Raw genomic sequence first — 21,563 nt, 5'->3', positions numbered from 1 at the left:
GAAACCTCATATGTCCAAAACTGTTAATTTTCAGGATTCAAATGCAAAATCTACAAGCTCAGAATGAAGCGTACATCTGGTTTTGTGTGACGACAAAACCCCCCCCACACAAAAGTTATTCTCCTCACCTGTGCTGTGTTCATGTCAGTGTGTGTTCAGTGTTGGCATCCATCATGCAGCGCATGCTCCTCGTTGAACTAATTGCCTTACATCATGCAGCGCATGATGCTGTTCATGTGTCAGTGTGTTTTGTCACACACATCATGCAGAGCATTCCGGCTTCCATGATGCGTGTTGTGTTACGATATCTCACTCTGTATTGCTCTGTTTTTCTTTCTCTCTGTGTTAACCCCCCCCCCCCTCTCTCTCTCTCTCTCTCTCTCTCTCTGTTTTAGATGCATGCTGAAAGGCACATGGTAACTGTCACTATAGTTACGTAGGGGGTGGACAACATAAAGTGTGCTTTTAAATTTATTCTGCTGCTATGTTGTTTTCAAAAGGGGAATGCTACTTTCAGTACGCTGTTTACATGAAATAAACAGGCAATTATTTACCAAACAAACAACATAGTATGTGACCGTGGTTGATGCCATGCCAGTAGAAAGCTTGAAGCGCCTGCATTGAAGCAAACAAACGTACAAGCACCTACAACATGGAAATGTAAACTACATGAACATAGAAGTGATAAAACTCACACAAGCATAATTATCGGTTATGCAGAAACCTCTTATCTCCAAAAAGGTCAAATCTCTGATGAAGACCGCATATGGTGGAAACGTTAATCGTTATCCCTGTGTATACTAGCACCTAATAAAAGGCTCTAAATGTCCGTGCTGCTCCAGTGTCCTCTCCTCCGTCAAACGTTTAACTTTCTGTGTTTGTCCGTAAATCAACGTCCTGCTGGATCACACTATACTACAGCTTCACACACACATGCATTAAAAGTAGCAAATACACAAGCTCAAAATGCGCATTGCGCGATATGCTCAAAGCAACGCATTCCGAGCCTGTGGATCTGCTAGCCGTGCTGCTGTTGAATTTTAGTCCTCAAAAGTACAGTTTTGGAGTCGACATGACATTAACGCTATAGGGTTAACCCATGACATTAACCCTATTGTGGTGAAATTTAGGCAAGCATTCAGCAGAAATAACAGTCCTATAAGCATGCAATGCAACATGACGCAACACGTTGTGAGACTTTATGTACACGGGCTATTTTCACTGTTCTAAACCGTCTTACATCTGGCATAGTATGTGACTTTGCCCTGATGTGTTGGCATAACAAAACAATAACTGCATTATTTTTACCTCGGCACCAGCAGCCCTCAGCCACTGGAGTACTGTACTGTACTGTACTGTACTGTACTGTATGTGGTGTTTACGTGCAGAAACACCTTGCCCCCTCGCTGTATTTGAAGATGTCCCTGTTTTTGTAGCAACTAAAGCAAACGGTGAAAACATCCAAGTATGTCTCTCTCGGGTGGAAACTTCATATGGCAAACTGTTACATTTCAGGATTCAAATTAAAAAAATATCAAAAGTAGCAGATCTACAATGTTCTACTTTTTAACACTTTTGTACAACGCAAAGTTTAACGCTTTTGCAAAGCACAAAAAGTCCGAATAATGTTCTGCCCGACATCAACGATAATGTTGACATAAACACGGGGTGAAGTTACACTGTGGTTCTTATTTCTTCAGTATGCGGACAACAACAACAGCAGTCGACGTTCGCTAATACAAGCCAGTGTCGTGTGACAGATAGAAATCAGTGGCATTCCCCTTTTCTTTTCTTTTTTTTAAATGTGTTCTTTCGAAGTTGGTGTAAGTGGTATTCTTTTTTTTCTTCCTAAAATGTACTAAATGGCTCTATATTCTGATAGCAATCATTGCTATAGTGTGTTCATTAAGAAGGGGTCTCCCCGTTTCCCCCGGCTCTTTAGTAAACGGAACATTCGTTTTCAGGCTGGGATACCAATTTGATCCAATCACGAGTGAGAATACAGGATAAAGGGATAAACAAGTGAAATTGGAAGCGATGAGACGCACAGTTGGAACTGGAACACAAACATTAGCTGAACAAACTATCCATAGCAAAGATTACTTAATCGGAATAGAGCTATTTAAAAAAATTAAACACATAATGAAATGGTGATTGTCATTAGCTTCATAGTATAATTCACATTATATTGGCTTTGTAGTATAATTTACAGTAGCTTCATAGCATAATTGCCTAAGTCATACTTTGTAACAAACACATGCGTAGTAGGGGAAATAGTCAGCGACGTGCCAGGCGAGCCCTCTGATAGGCTGAGGACACGGGCAATAAGGCACAGTGAAGCCCTCTGATAGGCTGAGGACATGGGCAATAAGGCACAGTGAAGCCCTCTGATAGGCTGAGGACATGGGCAATAAGGCACAGTGAAGCCCTCTGATAGGCTGAGGACACGGGCAATAAGGCACAGTGAAGCCCTCTGATAGGCTGAGGACACGGGCAATAAGGCACAGTGAAGCCCTCTGATAGGCTGAGGACACGGGCAATAAGGCACAGTGAAGCCCTCTGATAGGCTGAGGACATGCGGGCAATAAGGCACAGTGAAGCGGAACTGTTAGGAGAGAGTGTAGAGGTGGGGAGAAATGTCCCATTTGTCAAAAGAAAAAAAATGACTTGAGCAATTATGCAATGAGGCTAACGTGAAATAATTTGAGATTTTGATGATTCATAGTGTACGTGTATGGTGCATCTTTCTCTGTCGTTAACACAGTTCACTACTTCTTTCCACACAATCAAGATTTTGCATTCCTTTACACAGAATCATTCGTGTAACTCTTTTTCTTTTTGTATGTATGCATTTATGTGTGTATATATATATATAATGTATTTCCTTTCAAAACAACGGTTCCATTTACTTCACACAAAGGTAACGTGTCTGGGTCTAGGAATCTTGTCTTCCTCAAGCCTCATTTATACTTAGTTGCTCTACAGATCTGCAAGCTCACAACGCTGTTGTGTAGATCTACTATTTTCTTGCAGCTAAGTATAAGTTAGACTTTACTTGTCTCGTTTGGTACATGATCGGGCCAGCAGGCAGGAAGGAAGGAAGGAGTGACATCTGGTGGTGAACACTGATTACGGCTTCATAGTTGCTGTTGGGGGTCCTAATCATATGAAATGAAAATCTGTTCACGTGCAACAAATCATCGTTTGTCGTTTTTAGTAACTTGTTTTGGACAAAACAAGTTACTAAAAAAAATATATATATATATTAATTACAGTACAATGTGGAAGTCTGTTGAAGTTGGCCAACATTCGTGTGTGTGTGTGTGTGTGTGTGTGTGTGTGTGTGTGTGTGTGTGTGTCTCTGTCTGTCTGTCTGTCTGTCTGTCTGTCTGTCTGTCTGTCTGTGCGTGCGTGTGCGTGCGCAGCCCCCTGCAGCAGAAGACTTCTCCCACCTTCCCCCAGAACAGAGGAAGAAGAAGCTACAGGCCAAGATTGATGACATCTCTAAGGACCTGCAGAAGGAGCAGGACCAAAGGTGAGTGACCTCGTTAAGACTGTGCTTCTCACACCTGAGGACATGGAGAGCCTATCGGACTACACTGGATGAGAATAATAAAAAAGTTAATCGCCACGCTAGGAGGCTCCTTTAGTCTATTTTTTTTATTCATGACTGGTAAAGAAATATAGTTTGCTTCGTGTGCGCTGACATGCTTTGCCGTTATGCACAATCCTCTGGGTTTATGATGATATGACTGCTTTCATCAGCACTGTGGGAGGAATAGTGCTGTCTGTGCACAGAGCTATTACTATTAACTTTACACCGTGTCTGTCGAGTGGAAACCTTGTATGTCCGAAACTTTGTACCGCGTTTGGGGCTTGTAGATCTCCTACTTTTGAGACTTTTTAATCCTGAAAAGTGACAGTTTTGGTTTTAAAATGCTTTATTTTATAAATTAAACGTAACTGTCCTTGCCTGTTAAAGGAGTAGTTCGGGCCCCAAGAATGCACAAACAAATCTCCATGATTTCGTCGCTTCATGACTTGTGTAATTGATAGAAAAATAAGTTATTTTGTTTTGGGTGAACTACTAGCAACTAATTTAATTTGCGTTACATTGTCTTTAACCCATTTTGGGCGGGAATCCCTTTTGGTGTTAGCATTATGTTATAATTTAGCTATTGAAAAATAGCAGATCTACAAGCTCGTATGAGCACCTATGAGCTTGTAGATCTGCTATTTTTGAAAAATCGAAGAACCACTGAAATAGAAACATAGCTTTTTCAGAAAACTGTCAGGATGTAGAACACATTTTTAGAATCTGATCTCAGGTCAGAATGGGTTAACTAATGACCCCCCCCCCCTCTCTCTCACTCACTCACTCACTCTCTCTCTGTCTCTCTCTCTCTCTCTCCTCTCTCTCTCTCTCTCTCTCTCTCTCTCTCTCTCTCTCTCTCTCTCTCTCTCTCTCTCTCTCAGTGAGGCACTGGAGAAGATGAAGGGCGTGTATGAACAGAACACCCAGATGGGAGACCCCTCCAGTCTGGAACCCCAGATCACACAGACCACCCAAAACCTAGGACGGCTGAGGGGAGAGCTCGCCAAATACGAGGTCGGACTCACACACACACACACACACACACACACACGCGCAAACGTACAAATAATGAACACTGTTGATCTGAATTGTGTGTGTTTTTGTGTAACAGACGTGGCTGGCAGAGGCCGTGGGAGGAGAGGATTCATCTCACCCCATCAACAATAACACCCAACAAGGGTAAGGTCTTGATTGATTGATTGAATGCTTTATTCTTTTAACAGTTTGCAAAACGGTACGGAGGTACAGTTTATACACTTTTATATAATGCTAAAAGGACAACACAAAAAGCCCCTCAGGGCTTGTTTAGATTATGGTCCTGTGTATTCAATTCATCAAGACACACAATGCTATACAAGAAAGCATCAATACTAGGGGCGGTAAAAGTATATTAATCATTAACCCATTCTGACCTGAGATCAGATTCATACGAGGTTTCCACTGGACACACACACACTGGTCTGATTAACCCCTTCTGACCTGAGATCAGATTCTTAAAAATGTCAGTCGTTCTTCGATTTTTCAAAAAATAGCAGACCGACAAGCTCATAGCACGCCACTCGGTGGCGCGCTATGAGCTTGTAGATCTGCTATTTTTCAATAGCTAAAGCATGACATGATGCTAACACCAAAAGGTGTTCCCGTTCAGAATGGGTTAAGCTCATTTATTTTGGCAAGCTACTGTAGAAGACTTGTCTATACAGTAGGTCCGGTTGCAATAGGCCATCAACGATAACACACAACACGGGTAATAAGGACATATTGTTGATCCCTGCGCTGTAGTATGATCTCTGACGCCCCGTGGAAGTCCCTTCCGCAGCCCTCTAGCGATTTTCTCACCCCGTGCTCGTTTTTACAATTCCCAGCAAATAAACAAAACGACGTAACTACTCACCGACACACAGTCTGCTAGACCTTGGTAAAAGTCTATTCTCGAAGCTGGGAAGCATCTCAGGTCCCCGGCTTCTCTCTAAATGTGCCATTTTAATAACACAATGTACCCTGAATTTACCGGGGCAGAGTCATTTCTTCTACTACGGCATTTCCGGGTTTTGCCTGCGCCGATCTGGTTGGATTCATTTTATTGAATGATTAAAATAGTGCATTTTAGAGAGAAGCATGGGGACCTGAGACGCTTCCCAGCTCCGAGAATAGACTTTTACCAAGGTCTAAGCAGGCTTCCGCAGCCTTCTCTACCAGAGAGGGCTGCGGAAGGGACTTCCACAGGGCGTCAGAGAGAGACTCGCTGTAAGCACTGGACCAGGGCTATAGGTGTTTATTTACGAAAAATAAATATGGATATACAATATGGAGATAAGAGGTTTCTGCCCCACAGCGACAATATGAAAAGTAGAAAACTGCACTGCCACTAGACACAGCGCCACTGTTTACTGTTACAGCCCTGCGGGAGGCTCCCCTAAGTATAGGGTTGAAGAGGTTTTAATGTCTAACATGTTCCCCCATTCTTTCCATTGTGTGTGTGTGTGTGTGTGTGTGTCTCTCTCCAGTTCGGTGGTGATAGACAATACTCAGAACATCTACTCGGAGTTCGACGATGAGTTTGAGGACGTGGAGACTCCTATTGGACAGTGCACAGCTCTCTACACCTTTGAAGGTAACGTGAAGCACATTCATGTTCTCCATGTTGTGCAGTGTGCATGTCTTCATTTCAAGCATGATTGTGTTTGTATTACTATATATATATTTACTTTGTGAGGGCCTACAAGGATAGTACAAGAAGGTATAGAGGCGTGAAATTATCGTGCCCCAAAGTTATGCAGGGAACGCCTACTGAGTGGCCTTGACAACCCACACATCCAAACAGAAAAGTCGTGATCATTGATTGATTGATTGAAATATCAGATTTTACGGGGGCCAGTTTCGAATTGCAGCCGTCCGTAGGTGCCCTTTGAGAGCAGTTTTGAAGGAGTCAAGGGATTTGCATGTCTTAATGACTGTTGGTGGCATAGGAGCGAAAATAATTTAGTCCCTTGTTTGTGCCGAATCTGGGTTTGCACATGGTTTGTTGCACTCCCTCTGGTGTATGAAAATGAAGATTTTCCTGATGAAGACTTCTAAACATTGTGCCAGTAAAGTATGTTTGTGGAGATTAAAAACGGTGTGCGGATATTTTATCTTCTCGCCTTGATGTCCAGCACCTGGCCTAAACGCGGACATAAGATGTGCACACAATCTTCTCTGTGAACTGTTTTCCTCATGTTGCCTCTCTCAGTCCGACCTTTGTCATCAGGTTCCACACTGGATTGAGCTGTGAATCATCGACTTCCACCCCCTGTCCCGGCAGTCCAGGACAAGTTGATTGTACTTCTTCTCACAAGTACAGTAATGTGTGTGTGTGTCTCTACAGGCAACAGCGAGGGCACCATTTCCGTTGTGGAAGGAGAGCAGCTCAGTGTGATGGAAGACGACAAGGGAGACGGATGGATGAGAGTCCTCCGAGGCAACGGAGATGAGGGATACATCCCCTCGTCCTACGTCAAAACTTAACGCGCACACACACACACACACACACACACACACACACACACACACACACACTCACACACGTTGATCCCTCTTTGGACATCTTTTACATCCAGACATCGTTAGCAGCAGGAACCTCTTATCTCCACATTTTTACTTTGTGTTCTTTCATGAATTAAAACAAAAGCCCTACTTGATCATAACCACAGCGTCACACAATAGTAGCAGATCTGCAAGCTCGAAACGACGCGATTCGAGCTGGTGGATCTGCTATTTTTTGGTGCTTGTGATTTTGAAACCTGACGGTTTTGGACATATGAGGTTTCCACCCGACAGAGACGCAATCTGTTCTTCCAGCTCTCTCACACACGCACACACGCACACCATGAACCAGTGATCCAGTTCAGAGCCAAAGTGGAATGTTGAAACCCAGTGTTTCACGTTACACTGTTCTTCATCGCTTCTTGTATCTCAGCCCGGCCGGCTGTGGCAGTAATGGCATTATCCACAACCACTCATCACGTTTGTGTTTATCATCATTTGCATTATCGTATACACTGTGTGCTCTCGGTCTCTTTCTTCCCACCACACCACTGTGTGTTCTCGCTGTCGGGGGGGCGGAAACTGAAAACCGTGTTTTCTTCGTGAATTAATGCACTACTCGATCATACTACAGCGTCACACACGAAAGCATCAAAAGTAGCAGATTCTGCAGCTCAACGCTTCGTTTTGATCTTGTAGATCTGCTACTTTTGCTTTTTTCTAAAGTACAAGGTTTGTAGTCTGCGGCCCAAAATACAATAAATCAATTTGGAGCGTCCTTGACATTTTGAGAAATGACGATAATGCTCTACAAATTCTGAATGTATACACGGGCTTATAGTGCCACAAGTCTCATTCTCCTTTGGTGTGTGTGTGTGTGTGTGTGTGTGTGTGTGGGGTGGGAGGTCAGCCTTTGTTTTATTCAGAGGACATAGTCAAGAGACAGGAAGCTGAGGACAAAGGGGGACGGACACAAACGAGCACGCGAGTCCAGCTGGAATCGATCGATCGATCCGGTGACGTTTGCCATGGTGCGGGTTGTGAGTGCTGGGGCAATCTCAAAGGGATGTTTCACTTTCAAAACCCGTTTGCCGTCATTTTAACGTCGTCTACTTGGGTTTTTGTGAACACCCCAGACGGTTTTAATGTCTCTTGATTCAGTATATATATATTTGATATTCATTTTAACACACTTTTTTTTTTTGTATAATATATACCGGTATATATATTTTTAAATAAAAAATAAAATAAAAAGTAATAAGAAAAAAAAACGGTCTCCTCATGCATTGGGACTATCGGTCACCAGAACCAAGGATGGGTGTTCACTGTCTTGTTTTCAATTAGTCTAACACGGTCACAATGGAGTTTGACTTTGAGGATATAATGGGTTTGTATAGGAAGGGCGGCGTGTCTGTTAACATTTAAAATCAAATCCAGTATATAAACACTGAATCGAGCAACTTAAAAACTGCCTGAGGTGTTCACAAAAAGTAAAATGGAAAAGTGAAATATCCCTTTAATGCTGCAATCCATCTGCAAGTTTGATACGATGCCTCCCCATGTGGAAGACCAAACTTCTACCACTCGAGTAAATCCCCACTTGATATTGTGGTTATTATGAGCTTCAGGCATTACTAGTTACTTGTCAGCCAGTAAGGTGTCTAATGGAAGAGTAAGGAGACCACCACCAACCCACTGCAGATGTATTATGAACATCTAAAATGTTTTTTTATTTTGGTCAAATTAAGTTCAGCTTGGTGTGTCGGGGCAGAAACATCTTATCTCCATATTTTAACTTTTTGTTTTTTCGTAAATGAATGCTCTACTTGATTACACTACAGCGTCACATAAAAGTAGCAGACATGCAGACGAGTTTGTAGAGCTACTTCGTTTTTGTTTATTTTTTAGAATTGGGTCGAAACCTCATGTTCAAAACTGTTACTTTTCCGACAGAGACGGTAACTATGTTCTCACATGTGTGTGTGTGTCAGTCAGTTTCAGCAGGACTAAAGAGGCTAAAGGCCTCTTCATACTCCAGTAATGGGTGATGAAGGTGACCACCGTTTGGGTGTATAGTTTTATACAGTACATTATGTTCACTTCACGGTGCTGCGCTGCCCTCTTGTTTTATACGTTTACCAGACAATGTGACCGTTCATACTTGCGTGAAATGTTATGGTTGGACAAGAACCACTACTCTTGTCATTGTTTCTTGACAAAACAAAAAGCAACGCCATGCCTTTTTTTTAGTCCGGCCAATCCATCCATCCATCCATGTCAGGGGGACGGGTCTCCCCTGTACTCCTCCCCCGATTGCTCAAAATTAAAGCGGTTCTATTTGACTCGCCCTATAGGACAGAACCTGCCTCGCACTTTGATTCTGTCACCATGAATCCCAATATGGAAGCCAGATCATCAGACCCAAAGGGATACTCATAAGAATCCCCAAATAATGATTGCACCCGTATATGTGTGAAAGTGTGCTAAACGTATATCCACCACACCAGTGAATGCATTGTGAATTGAGGTATAGTGCCCTCTCGAGATCACTTTATGCATTATATATCGTTGCTGTCAGGCAGATACCTCTTTATCTTCATAAAGAGGGGGGGGGGGGGGGGGGGTTGGTCCTACTTAATCATACTACAGCATCACGCAAAAGTATGCAGAACTACAAGCTCGGAACTCTTTTGAGCTTGTGGATCTGCTGCTTTTGAATTTGAATCCCACATAATGAGGTTTCCACCTGACAGAGACGATGTTATGTAGGCACTTGTGTACAGTTTTTAAGAGGGTCAGCCCTACAGTATATGTTCCCTTGGGTTGGGGTGGTTTGGGTTATAGGGTTGAGGAAACCTACAGTAGGGCTGCTGAGGGAACATAGACGTTTTTTTTTTTGTTTTTTTTTATTACGCTCCAATGCTGAATATCCTATCGATGGAACACTCTCTCTCTCCCCCCAGCCTTTAGCACAGAAGTGGTTGGGTTGGTATCATGTCAGGGTTGCCACTGATTCGTGCTTGCTCCTTTCCAGAGTTATTGCGTCATTTATTCATTTTATTAATGTGCCGTTTCTTTTTGCGGTTTGACCGCCAATGTTCAATGTTCTGAGCCATGTATTTTAATATTTTTTTTTATCTTTCTGCTGCTCGCTGCCCCTTAGGTCCTCTGTCCCTATCAGCCTTATCCCTTATGCCTGACCTTTTTTAGACTTTTCTTTTTTTTTAAACATTTTATAATAATTCAAATAGCCAATCTACATTGTGAGCTTGTAGCTTAAGAAAATGGGAAAAAAGCAATTCTAAAATTTCTAAGGCATAAGAGGAGGTAAGACGGCACGCAAAATAGGGCTTTGTATCTCCTGATTATATGTCGGCCTCATCTCAGTAAAACATCAGAGGAGAAACCATCTTCGCTGAGCCCCCTGGAGGACAGGAAGGAGCTTGGGCTTCTTTCCCCCACATTTTAACCACTTGAGCCCTAGTTTATTCAGACATAGCAGACCTACAAGCTGACAACATGGCATTGTCGGCTTGTAGATCTACTAGTTTTGGAGAATGTTTGCCTATATAGTGACGTGCCCATCTTCAGGGTTGCCAGGTTGAAAGTGGTCCTCCTTCAGGATGAAGGAGGAAAATGTGTGGGTTTTTTTTAGCACCTTTCAAATCGGCAAATTTCAGTCTTGCCAAGAGAGGCACAAGCAGGCCTTTTCTCATGTTTTAAAGAGCATTATTCTATGATCCATTTATAGAAAACAACTTATTAATTATATACATGTATGTAACATCATTCTCTTTTCTGTTTCTTGTTGACATTATAGCAGGGGTCTTCAACAGGGGTTCCGGGACCCATAGGGGTTATTGCGATAGGAACTTTTTTTTTTTTTTTACATTAACCACTTGAACCCCAGCGTCCCTATTCTGAGGGAAACATTAAGACTGTGAGTTTGTAGTTCGACTATTAAGAGCTTTGGTGTAGAGGAGGAAAAGAGCAGACCAAGTACAGATCCAAACGTCAAGTTTATGAAGTATTGAGTGTTTAAGTGGTTAAATATCGGAAAATATACATGACAAATGCTGTCGAACAAGTCTGAAGCTATCTATAGAATCTGGTATGAAAAAGCTTAAAGTGCAACACAATGTTACACAAGGTGTAGTGGCGGTGAGAGTCCCTGCCTTATCGCTGCCAAAGGGTCCTTGGCCTGAAAAACTTTGAAGACCTCTGCATTATAGTAAACCGAGCCTCGCTTATAACCCAAACTGACAAACGCAATGTAAAATAATTCATAGAAATGTATTTATTGCATTATACACAGTTTTTTTTTTTTTAGGAAGAAATAAAATAGTCTTTTTCTTTTTTTCCAGTGTGGTCTGTTTTCAAGATGAGCTTCACAGACTGAGAGAACCGTGTGTGTGTGTGTGTGTGTGCTCTCTTGCACAGTTTTACATGGAATAGAAATGTTTAAGCAGCAGACTAGTCTTGAGTAAACACTCCTTCCTAAAAAGGTTAAGGTTGAAACGAACACATACTGTACATACATAATCACTTGTCAAGTAAACAATGTTGACTTTCCTCTTAGGACAAACTTACAGTCGGGGGTTAAGACACTAAAGGTCACTGGCCGCGTTTTTCGGAAAACCAGCTTAAAAAAGACATTTATAGGGCTCCATTTTCGTCACCCCATTTTCCTAAACTTCTTTGCCTTTTTCTTAATCTACATTGACACGTGAGCTTGTAGACTGGCCATTTTAACTATTCAAAAATGTTTTCAAAATAGTAAAAAAAAAAAGGCTAAGGAGTTTAGCGGTGACAAAAATGGAGCCCTAAGTTCTCAGAGGCACTGCCAAAAGGTCATGCCCACTTGCCTGAAAAGTGAATTGTCCATGATAAAATTATAGGTAACATTACAGTGAATTACCGTCCCAGGAGTGTCTGTGTGTAGGTCTGTATACGAGTACGGCCTATTGACTCCTGCAGCTGAAGGAGGGGTCATTACAACCCTCTTAAGTCAACAACTGTGCTTGACTCCAAACTAAGGCACCAAAGTATAGTTGCACTGCTCAGTTCGGTGCGATTTTTAAAAACTTTCTACTTTGTTATAAATTGTATAAATTGTTATACCTCAATATTTATGCCAAATATTTAATTGGCTATCTACATGACTATGGGTTCACACCCGGCCAGTTTTATTTACCTGCCACAGGCAGCCCTTGGTGTCGAGGGATCCTTAAGTTTTATTTTTTATATTTGGGCTTGGTATCCAAAGCTTCTTGTAAATGAGCAGTGTCAACTGAAAGCTATTTAGGATGGGGTCCAGATACTGTTGCTAGCCACTGTCATTGCTACAAAATGCTAACAAGGTTCCACTGGACTTTCTTCATAACCACAATGCCTGATTTAAAGCTGTATATTCCGTAAGGCTCACACGAAAGACTAAAAAGATTCTAAAACAATACAAAAATCCATCCATTAATCTTCAACCGCCTATCCGTAGTTACTAGTCGGGTCGTGGGGGCAACAGCTCCACCAGAGAGCTCCAGACTTCCCTCTCCAGAGCAACATTAACTTACTAACTTCATCCTGGGGGATCCCAAGGCGTTCCAAGGCCAGTGTGGAGATGTAATCCCTCAATCTGGTCCGTGGTCTACCCGGGGGTCTCCTTCCAGTGGGACGTGCATCGAGGACCTCGAGAGGCATCCTAACCTGATGCCCGAACCACCTAAGCTGGCTCCTTTCCAAGCAAAGAGAGAGCGACTCTACTCCGAGTCTCTCTCGTGTGACTGAACTTCTCACCCTATCTCTAAGGAAACTGCCAGCCACCTGTCTGAGGACTACCCAGCTCACTCGACTGCGAGCAGTCCAGTGAGAGCTGGAGGTCTTGGACCTATGGTGCCATCAGGACCACATCATCTGCAAAAAGCAGTGAAGCAACCTTTAGCTCACCGAGCCCGTATTCACTTCCTGCCACGACTTTGCCTCGAGATCCATGTCCATGAAAATCACAAACAGGATATAGGTGACAATGCTAATCTAAATGAAAATCTAAATTTATATGACAAGAACCTGTCTCCAGTTTGTGTTTTTTTTGTTGGTAAATAAAATAAAATAAAATCTGCTACCTTAGCTACTTTGAATTTGTATCCTGAAAAGTAACAGATTTGGACATAGACATGAGGCTTCCACCCGAACATCGAACAATATGCAACATCGAACAATGATGATAACAAACAAATTATCCCTTTTTAATTAAAGCAGAAGAAAAGGCACTGTGCGACAGGCTGATCTGAATTGCTCAAGACCCACTTTGTTCCAAACATAACACGCCACCCCAGCATCTTGAATCACTGTCATACCCCGTCACCTCTTGTTCCCTCTGTCTGGGTATACAATCTATCAACTGATAATCCCCATCAACCCCCGGACTGTAGATGCAGGCGTTCACACTGCCCTGTCTATGCTGTGATGTGACCTTTGTCTTGCACATAGACTGTAAAAAAAAAAAAAAGGTCTTGCACGGTCATGAAATTCCTGGAAATATTTTGAAATTCAAAGAACTGGAGGCCTGGAAAAGGTTTTTGGAATAGAATATTTTGAAATGTTTGGATATCATTTACATAGTTTTCGGGCAATTGATTTTGTTCATAAAAATACAAAACGTAATTATCCCAAAACATTTCTAGCATTACGCGAAATACATGTGGCTTGTGACAAAAATAATAGATCTACAAGCCAACAATACGGTGCACCTTGATATGTTGCTACTGTAGCTTGTAGATCTGTTCTTTTAGTCACGTGGCAACTTCACTCGAGTCTGTCTTGGTGCATTGATGGCACCAAGTAAGAGCCTCGTTATTGATGATTAACAGATGATTGCTATAGGCCTGGAATGGAAATGAGGTGAAACACTTTGGAAAGGTTATGGAAATGCAATGTTAGAAATGTGTGATAACCCTGTATATTACAGAAGGTAAACGACCACTTTACACCCGGTAACGGGTATAAATAATGTGCGACATCCAGATTCTATAGCCAGTGTTATGATGTTCACAGATGCTGTACTATATAAATAACCGACTTATACAAGATCACAGGTCAAACAATCTTTTTCGCCGATCACAACGATTGTTTCAATTTCCTTCCTATACCGCCCGATGCTGGTGCTTCCGTTTAGACAGTCAAGCGGCCGGGTCTTGCCCAGTGTGGCATCACACCAAAGCACAACTGTGTTTTGTTTTATTTGGCCTTGATGAGAAAAACCCGAATCCATAAAACATTAAGTGTTCATCTTGTTGCGCGGAGAGCATCAGCAATGCTCCAGTCCTCGCTGGTTGCTGCTGTGCATCAAGGTTAAAAAACAAAGTTGTTTCAGATTATGAGTTTCATCATCGGCGCCCTGAGAGGATCAGGTCCAGATGTGGTGCTGCTCGCTCGCTCGCTGGTGTTTTTACCCACCTTGAATCATTCTGACCCGAGATCAGATTCTAAAAATGTCTTCTACAGTGTACACCCTGACAGTTTTCATTCTGACCTGAGATCAGATTCTAGAAATGTCTTCTATGTCAGTCGCTCTTCGATTTTTCAAAGATAGCAGACCTACAAGCTCGTGGCGCGCCACTCGGTGGCGCGCTATGAGCTTGTAGATCTGCTATTCTTTTCAATAGCTAAAGCACAACGTAACGCTAACACCAAAAGGGGTTGAATCCCATATGGTTCACCGGAGTGTTATGTGATTCAGAGAGCCTCCAGAGGTTCCAGTTTGTCCGAGAGGACGCTGAGGATCTTGTCGAACTTGTCGTATCGTTCCTCCCTCTCGGCCTCGGCTCCGGCCTGGCCCCAGAACAGACGCAGGGCGAACTCCGTGCGGAAGGCCTCCAGTAGCTCCGGGTTGGGCTCCCACGCTCCTGGTTGGAGGAGAACAACGGGGAGAGAGAGAGACGGGCTGTTTATCTCAGAGCTTCTCAAACTTTTTCGTGTCACTTCGTGCAGCTTGTAGATCGGCTTGAAAATGTGTGCAAATCTTTCAATATATTTTTTTCTTTAAGCAAACATTTTTTACCTCAAATCTTTGCCTCGGGGGCTCAACATCTTTTGAGATGGGGGGGGGGGGGGTACTACTTTGCAGCCAAATACATTTTGGGTTGTCGTTGACACGAAAAAAAGCTCACTTTGTAGCTATTTTCACTAGTTTTGGTCCCAGGAAGACATCAAATTTCTCTTTGGGGTCTTGAGCAAAAACGTTTGGGAGCCACTGGTGTGTGTGTGTGTGTGTGTGTGTGTGTGTGTGTGTGCACCTGTGAGCAGAGCCTGTGCGTGTTGCTGGTAGTCGGGAGCGTGCGTGGCGGCGTTGCGTGCCGCCTGCAGAACATCGTAGAGCAGCTGACAGCCTCTGTCGCTGTTCTCGATGGGGTCCTCTCCCTCCATCACCTTCAGCAGAGGCACCAAATGGGGCACGGCCACCGGACCCTGGACCACAGAGTCTGAACACAACATCATCACTGCTTATAATACCGTTAAGACCTGGAACGCATCTATGTAGCTTTTATACCATTATTTTAAACTTTAGCCTATTTAAAAAATAGGAGTTCTACAAACTCATAGGGTGGCACAGAGTGCTGCACAATGAGCTTGTATATCTTTCAAGATTTTTCAAAAATCTTGAAAATGTGTGCAAAATTTTGAATATAAATATATTCTTTCATTCTTCTGGGGCAGTGATACTCAACCTCAGGCCCGCGGGCCACATCAGGCCCGCGGGACCATTATGACTGGCCCACCAATGAAAATCTAAAAAAAATAAGAAAAAAAATCTGGAAAATGAAATAAAAATAAATAAATCTGAATGAAGTTATCTTTAATTACATTATTATAAGTAATACTATTAGAGTTGTACTATTACTCGAACGAAAATAAAAGCTTGGGGGGGGGGGGGGGGGAGATGCAATGCAAATGAAAGACATATACTGTGTATCCCTATTCCCTGACATAATTTTATAGCTAAACGGACAGAATTCTATTTTATTTGAATGATGAAACCCAGCTGCCATTAATAGTTGGAAATGGAAATGGAAATGGCAATTGCGGAAATTGCAGAAATGGTGGAAATGGAAATTGCGGAAAATGCGGAAATGCGGAAATGGAAATTGCGGAAATGGTAATTGCAGAAATTGCGGAAATGGTGGAAATGGAAATTGCGGAAATTGCGTTAATGGAAATTGAGGAAATTGCGGAAATGGAAATTGCGGAAATGGTAATTGCGGAAATTGCGGAAATTGCTCTTCACTTATAGCTATCTATTTTCAGGTAGATTGTTTTATTTTACTCAGTCAGCCATATCACTACTCATTTTTTTTCATGAAAAAGGTCATAGCTGGGTAATCTATTTTCAGGCAAATTGTGTTTATTGTATTTTATTTTACTCAGCCATAACAATTTATTTTCTGTTAACCAACTTGCTGGCTGGCAGGCAGTCAGACAGCTACTCATAGACAGGCAGACAGACAGCTACTCATGGAGAATTGGACAGGCAGGCAGACAGCTACTCATGGACAATTGGACAGGCAGGAAGGCAGACCGCTACTCATAGACAGACAGACAGCTACTCATGGACAATTGGACAGGCAGGAAGGCAGACAGCTACTCATAGACAGACAGACAGCTACTCATAGACAATTGGGCAGGCAGACAGCTACTCATAGACAGACAGACAGCTACTCATGGACAATTGGACAGGCAGGAAGGCAGACAGCTACTCATAGACAGACAGACAGCTACTCATAGACAATTGGGCAGGCAGACAGCTACTCATAGACAGACAGACAGCTACTCATGGACAATTGGACAGGCAGGAAGGCAGACAGCTACTCATAGACAGGCAGACAGACAGCTACTCATGGACAATTAGGCAGGCAGGCAGACAGCTACTCAGACAGGCAGACAGACAGCTACTCATAGACAGGCAGGCAGACAGCTACTCATAGACAGGCAGACAGTAAGACAGCTACTCATTGACAGACAGACAATTAACTACTCATGGACAGACAGACAGACAGGCAGGCAGGCAGGCAAAGAGCTACTCATGTTATGTTATTATGTTATTATAACAGCTACTCATGTTATGTGCAATAATTCGTGCAGTTATGGAAACAGCTCTTTGTGTTTATGCAAGAAAATGTAACACATTTATTTATTTACATATTGTGTGCATGCACATTGTACTTTGATACATTTTGCGAAAATAAAGCAATTGAAAGAGAGAAGTTTAGTCAAGTATCATTAATGTCGTAATTTTATCTACTGGCCCCTTGCCATTTTTGTAATGTGGCCCACAGGTAAATCTATTTGAGTATCCCTGTTCTGGGGGGGTCCCTGGAACGTAATATTTTCAGATGGGGGTCTGCGGCCAAATACATATCATTCTGGGGGTTCTTCACATGAAACATTTTGAGAACCACGGACAGACAAACGTAGGTTTTTCAGAAAACTGACAGTTTTTTTTTTTTCAAATTTCTGCCTCAAGTCTTAATGGCATAATACCATTTATTCACAATAATTCATCATTATTATTCATTGAGTTTAGTGACAATTATATTTTTTATGGCACAGTCAGTCACATAAACATTATACTGCTGCTTTCATATTCTTTCCGTTATACTGAAGATGAGACCTTTAACACAATTGTTTATTGCAATTATTTGTATGACAATTCATCGTCAACTTTTACAAAAGTTTTGTAATCACGACAGCGCAAAGTATTGTAGCTCCAAAGTAGCAATATTGGTGCCTGTGTGTCGAATTCAAATTCCAGGCAGAACATAAAAAGATATATTGCACGCTTTAATCATGTCCAGACTCCAGATTATGTCATAATTTATGAGATATTATTTAGTCGCAATTCACACGTCGACTTTATGACTTTTATCGCCAATCCAATCACCCAGGAACCAAGGCGTTGAGGGAGGGAGTCATTTTGTTTTTTAACATACTTGTGTCAAATAACTTTGACACACGAGTATAATTATAGAAGTATGCAAGTATATGAAATTGCTTTCTGGCTGTGTTTTTTTTTTTTTTTTGTCAGACGTCAGACCTCTGGTGTATTCTCTCACTGGTTGAGTCCGAAACCACATACTAACGTAGTGTACTACATACAGTGAGCCTTTTTTTGCGGTGACCGGCGCCAGATTGTGGAACACCCTGCCTCTTCACATTCAGCCTGCTCAGTCCTTAAGAGGCTTTTAAATCTTAATTAAAGCCCCATTTTCTTTCTCCCTCCCTTCATGCTGCTTGATGTGTATACCTTGATGCTGTCCACTTTGACATGCTGTGTTTTGGTTTATTGTTGCTGTGATCGATTTAACTTGTTTGCTTTCCTTTAATAATTTTTCTTCTGCTCGGTTTGCTTGTTTTTGACTTGTTCAGCACTGGTTAAATGTGCTATAAATACCTACAGTTTGAGTTGAGTTGAGCACACAGTATGCTATTTTTAAGCGGTATGGTTTCACTCCGGACATAACTAAAAATAGTATGTTTAGTATGTGATTTCGGACGGTGGCCCTTGTCCGAAATCACATACTAAACATACCATTTAGTACACCAAAATTACGTGTTAGTATGTCGGAAGTATATACGTTAGTACCGCAATGTGGTTTCGGACGCAACCTTTTGTCTTTCCTGTGTTCCACTGTCGAGCGTGATGGATTTTTATCTCTTTCTCTCCCTTCTGTATTTGACTCTCACATGGATTAAAGTTCTCAGTCACCACGACTGATTTCAGTCATTTGAATTCCGTGCACAAGCATAGGCAATCTACAAGGTCACAACACGTTGATTTTATTGTTTTTAAAATACAAAATGACAGTACTTTTTCTTGTTGTCAGTGACAAAATATAATAATTTAGCATAGCAGATTATTTGATGCTTGAGACCACGCATGCCTCCACTAAGTTTGGGAAAATCTGCTTTCAAGTGCTCCGCTCCGCACACCAATACAGTCTTGAGACTTCACTCAAGTATAGCTATCTTGCTTCCCTAGGTCGCTTTCAATTGGACCAATGGACAGACATGGACAACTGTTTTAATGTTCATACATTATGTGATGCAATGTTCCTTTACGAATGTATTTTATTCATTTATGTTTTTTTTCCTTTGTCTCCATTTTTTTTACATTGTATATTGTTGTTGTGTTTTTGTTCTCGGCACAGCTGAAAAAAGAGGGTCCCAACCCTCTTGTGTGTTCTCCGAAAACTAAATAAAGGTTGAAATAAAATGAAAAACAAATATATATATATACCTTATGCTTATTGAAACATAGTGCTAGTGTGTGTGTGTGTGTGTGTGTGTGTGTGTGTGTGTGTGTGTGGGCTCCTTTCATGCTGTTTCACAAATGGCATAATTTAGGACTCGGGACTAACATTTCTTGTGACTCTCACCATCTCCGTCGTTCAGGGCGTTCATGAAGGGCTTGAGGGTCTTCTCAAACATCACTGCACTGTCTGTGTGGTTCCTACGCAACGCTCGCCATGTCTTCTCCAACCGTACTACCTGAGAGAGCGCACACACACACACACACACACACACACACACACACACACACACACACACACACACACACACACACACACACACACACACACACACACGCACACACACACACACACTTTATAACAATTAAACGTGATAAATCATCTGACATTGAACAGTAATCAGTGGTTTTCACACATTAAACCCACAACACAACCTATATTTTAGAAAATCTGTGGGGGGAAAGATAAATAATAACAAAATAGCTAGGTTTGAAGTGGTTAAAGGGGGTGTCAGTGATTTCAGTCAAAAACCCTTAGGTTTCGTTTTTGCCTTGGGACACAAGCTTTCATCCAATCAGGATAGAGAACAAAAACGAAACCAAAGGTTTTTTGACCCCCAGGGGTTAACTGGGGACAGGGAGGAACTCCTTATATGGTCAGCACACTCTATAGTAGAGAGGATTATCACAACAAAACAAAAAAATAAGTGATATTTGAATTAAGTGAAATCACTGACTCTACCTTTAAAGTATATAGAAAATATTTTAGCATATCGTCGCTGTCGGTCAGAAACCTTATCTCCATATTCTAACTTTTTGTGTTTTTTTCGTAAATTAACGATACAATTCTGCACAAAGCTTTTGTGCAGAATGAGTGTTTCTTTTATTTAAAACACTTGACAGCTGGGTCCCTAGCTAAATTACTTAATATATAGAGAGCATCACAATCATTTTAACCACTATATCCATTTATAGGTTGGCTATTCAAAAATAGCAGATCTACAAGCTCACAGCAGGCCTGACTTCACGCCATGCAGCGAGCTTGTACATCTGCTCTTCGTGAAAACCCTTGGAAATGTTTTATTTCATTTTCTCACGAATCTTCTCTTCTGGCGGTCCCTGTGGCGCACGACCTTCACAGATGGGACATGAAAACGTTTGAGAGAGAGACTATACTGTTGGAAGAGACCGAGCGTGCACAGTACAGTACAGTACAGTACAAGTACAGTACCTGAGGCATCTCCAGGGCCTTCATGACGGCAGAGAAGGAGTAGAGGTCATGGACTATGTCCTTCAGAGCGTGGGCCAGGGAGATGACCTTGTGGAGGACTGCCGACCGCTGGCCCACGGTGCCTGTACAGCCCAGTATGTCCACGGCCACTCCGAGCGCGATCACATGATGTCTGCGCCACATGACCAAAACGTAGGATTAAAGCGTAACGTAAAATCTCACGGCTGAAAACATTTTTTTTGTTAGGCCCAAACTCCTAATATGTGAAACGGTGTGAAAAGGTACATGCATAACATTAAAGCACAATTAACAGCAACAATATTCCAGGTTTACCTTCTACTCAAAAGTCGAGTTTTGCTTGTAAATATACTACTAGCTTTGTTAATTCAATGATAAAAATAAAAATAAAAATAATTTAAAAAATAATCCTGGAGGAGCACACTACTCAATAGTTGCTCATTGCTCCTAGAAGTTAGGATCGGTTAAAATGCAGAGGAGAAATGTATTTGGAAAATAACCCAACAACATACTATAAATTAAGCCGAACCTTTTTTCGCATTAGAGCTGCTCAGTCTATAGAATAATAATTGAAGACATACTTCTTCTCTCTGGCCTTTTTGAGCACAGCTCAGATATACCAGCGCCTTGACCCTGCTTGTTGTACTTTATTGTGTTGTGTTGCTACTTGCTTGTGTTTTCTTCTGTTGGCCTGTATAACACTTCTGTCGTTTTAAATGTGCTTTATAAAAACCCTTTGAGTGTAGTCTAGTGCAGGGGTAAGCAACCTGGCACAACGGAGGGTGATCTTTGGCACACTGGCATAAGTGTGAGACTCAAGAGAGAAGAGTTTCTAAAAACACTAACAATAAAAAAAATATTTTGGAAATGTTAATGTGGTGCCATTAAAATGT

The 21,563-nt window shown here is 42.0% G+C and overlaps 2 protein-coding genes across 4 annotated transcripts in view; one reads left to right on the top strand and one right to left on the bottom strand.

Annotated features, from left to right (window-relative positions):
• Window positions 1–9,703, top strand: part of trip10b (thyroid hormone receptor interactor 10b) — a 40,018-nt gene extending 30,315 nt beyond the window's left edge. The window contains exons 10-14 of the mRNA XM_080759143.1: window positions 3,426–3,535; window positions 4,477–4,609; window positions 4,707–4,774; window positions 6,103–6,209; window positions 6,963–9,703. Of these exons, the coding sequence (XP_080615269.1) occupies window positions 3,426–3,535; window positions 4,477–4,609; window positions 4,707–4,774; window positions 6,103–6,209; window positions 6,963–7,102 (558 nt within the window). The 3' untranslated portion in view covers window positions 7,103–9,703. The remainder of the gene's footprint in view (window positions 1–3,425; window positions 3,536–4,476; window positions 4,610–4,706; window positions 4,775–6,102; window positions 6,210–6,962) is intronic.
• Window positions 9,704–11,852: 2,149 nt separating this feature from the next.
• sh2d3a (SH2 domain containing 3A) overlaps window positions 11,853–21,563 on the bottom strand; it is a 32,639-nt gene continuing 22,928 nt past the window's right edge. For all 3 annotated transcript variants that reach the window (XM_080759737.1, XM_080759739.1, XM_080759738.1), the window contains 4 exons: window positions 20,653–20,824; window positions 19,549–19,660; window positions 15,412–15,597; window positions 11,853–15,021 (listed from right to left, as the gene is read on the bottom strand). In XM_080759737.1, the coding sequence (XP_080615863.1) occupies window positions 14,852–15,021; window positions 15,412–15,597; window positions 19,549–19,660; window positions 20,653–20,824 (640 nt within the window). In that variant the 3' untranslated portion in view covers window positions 11,853–14,851. The remainder of the gene's footprint in view (window positions 15,022–15,411; window positions 15,598–19,548; window positions 19,661–20,652; window positions 20,825–21,563) is intronic.

Source organism: Protomyctophum bolini (genome assembly GCF_963924005.1).
Source record: "Protomyctophum bolini genome assembly, chromosome: 3".
Classification (NCBI taxonomy): domain Eukaryota; kingdom Metazoa; phylum Chordata; class Actinopteri; order Myctophiformes; family Myctophidae; genus Protomyctophum; species Protomyctophum bolini.
Note: the sequence above shows the minus strand (reverse complement) of the source record. Positions and strands in the feature narration are given on the sequence as shown.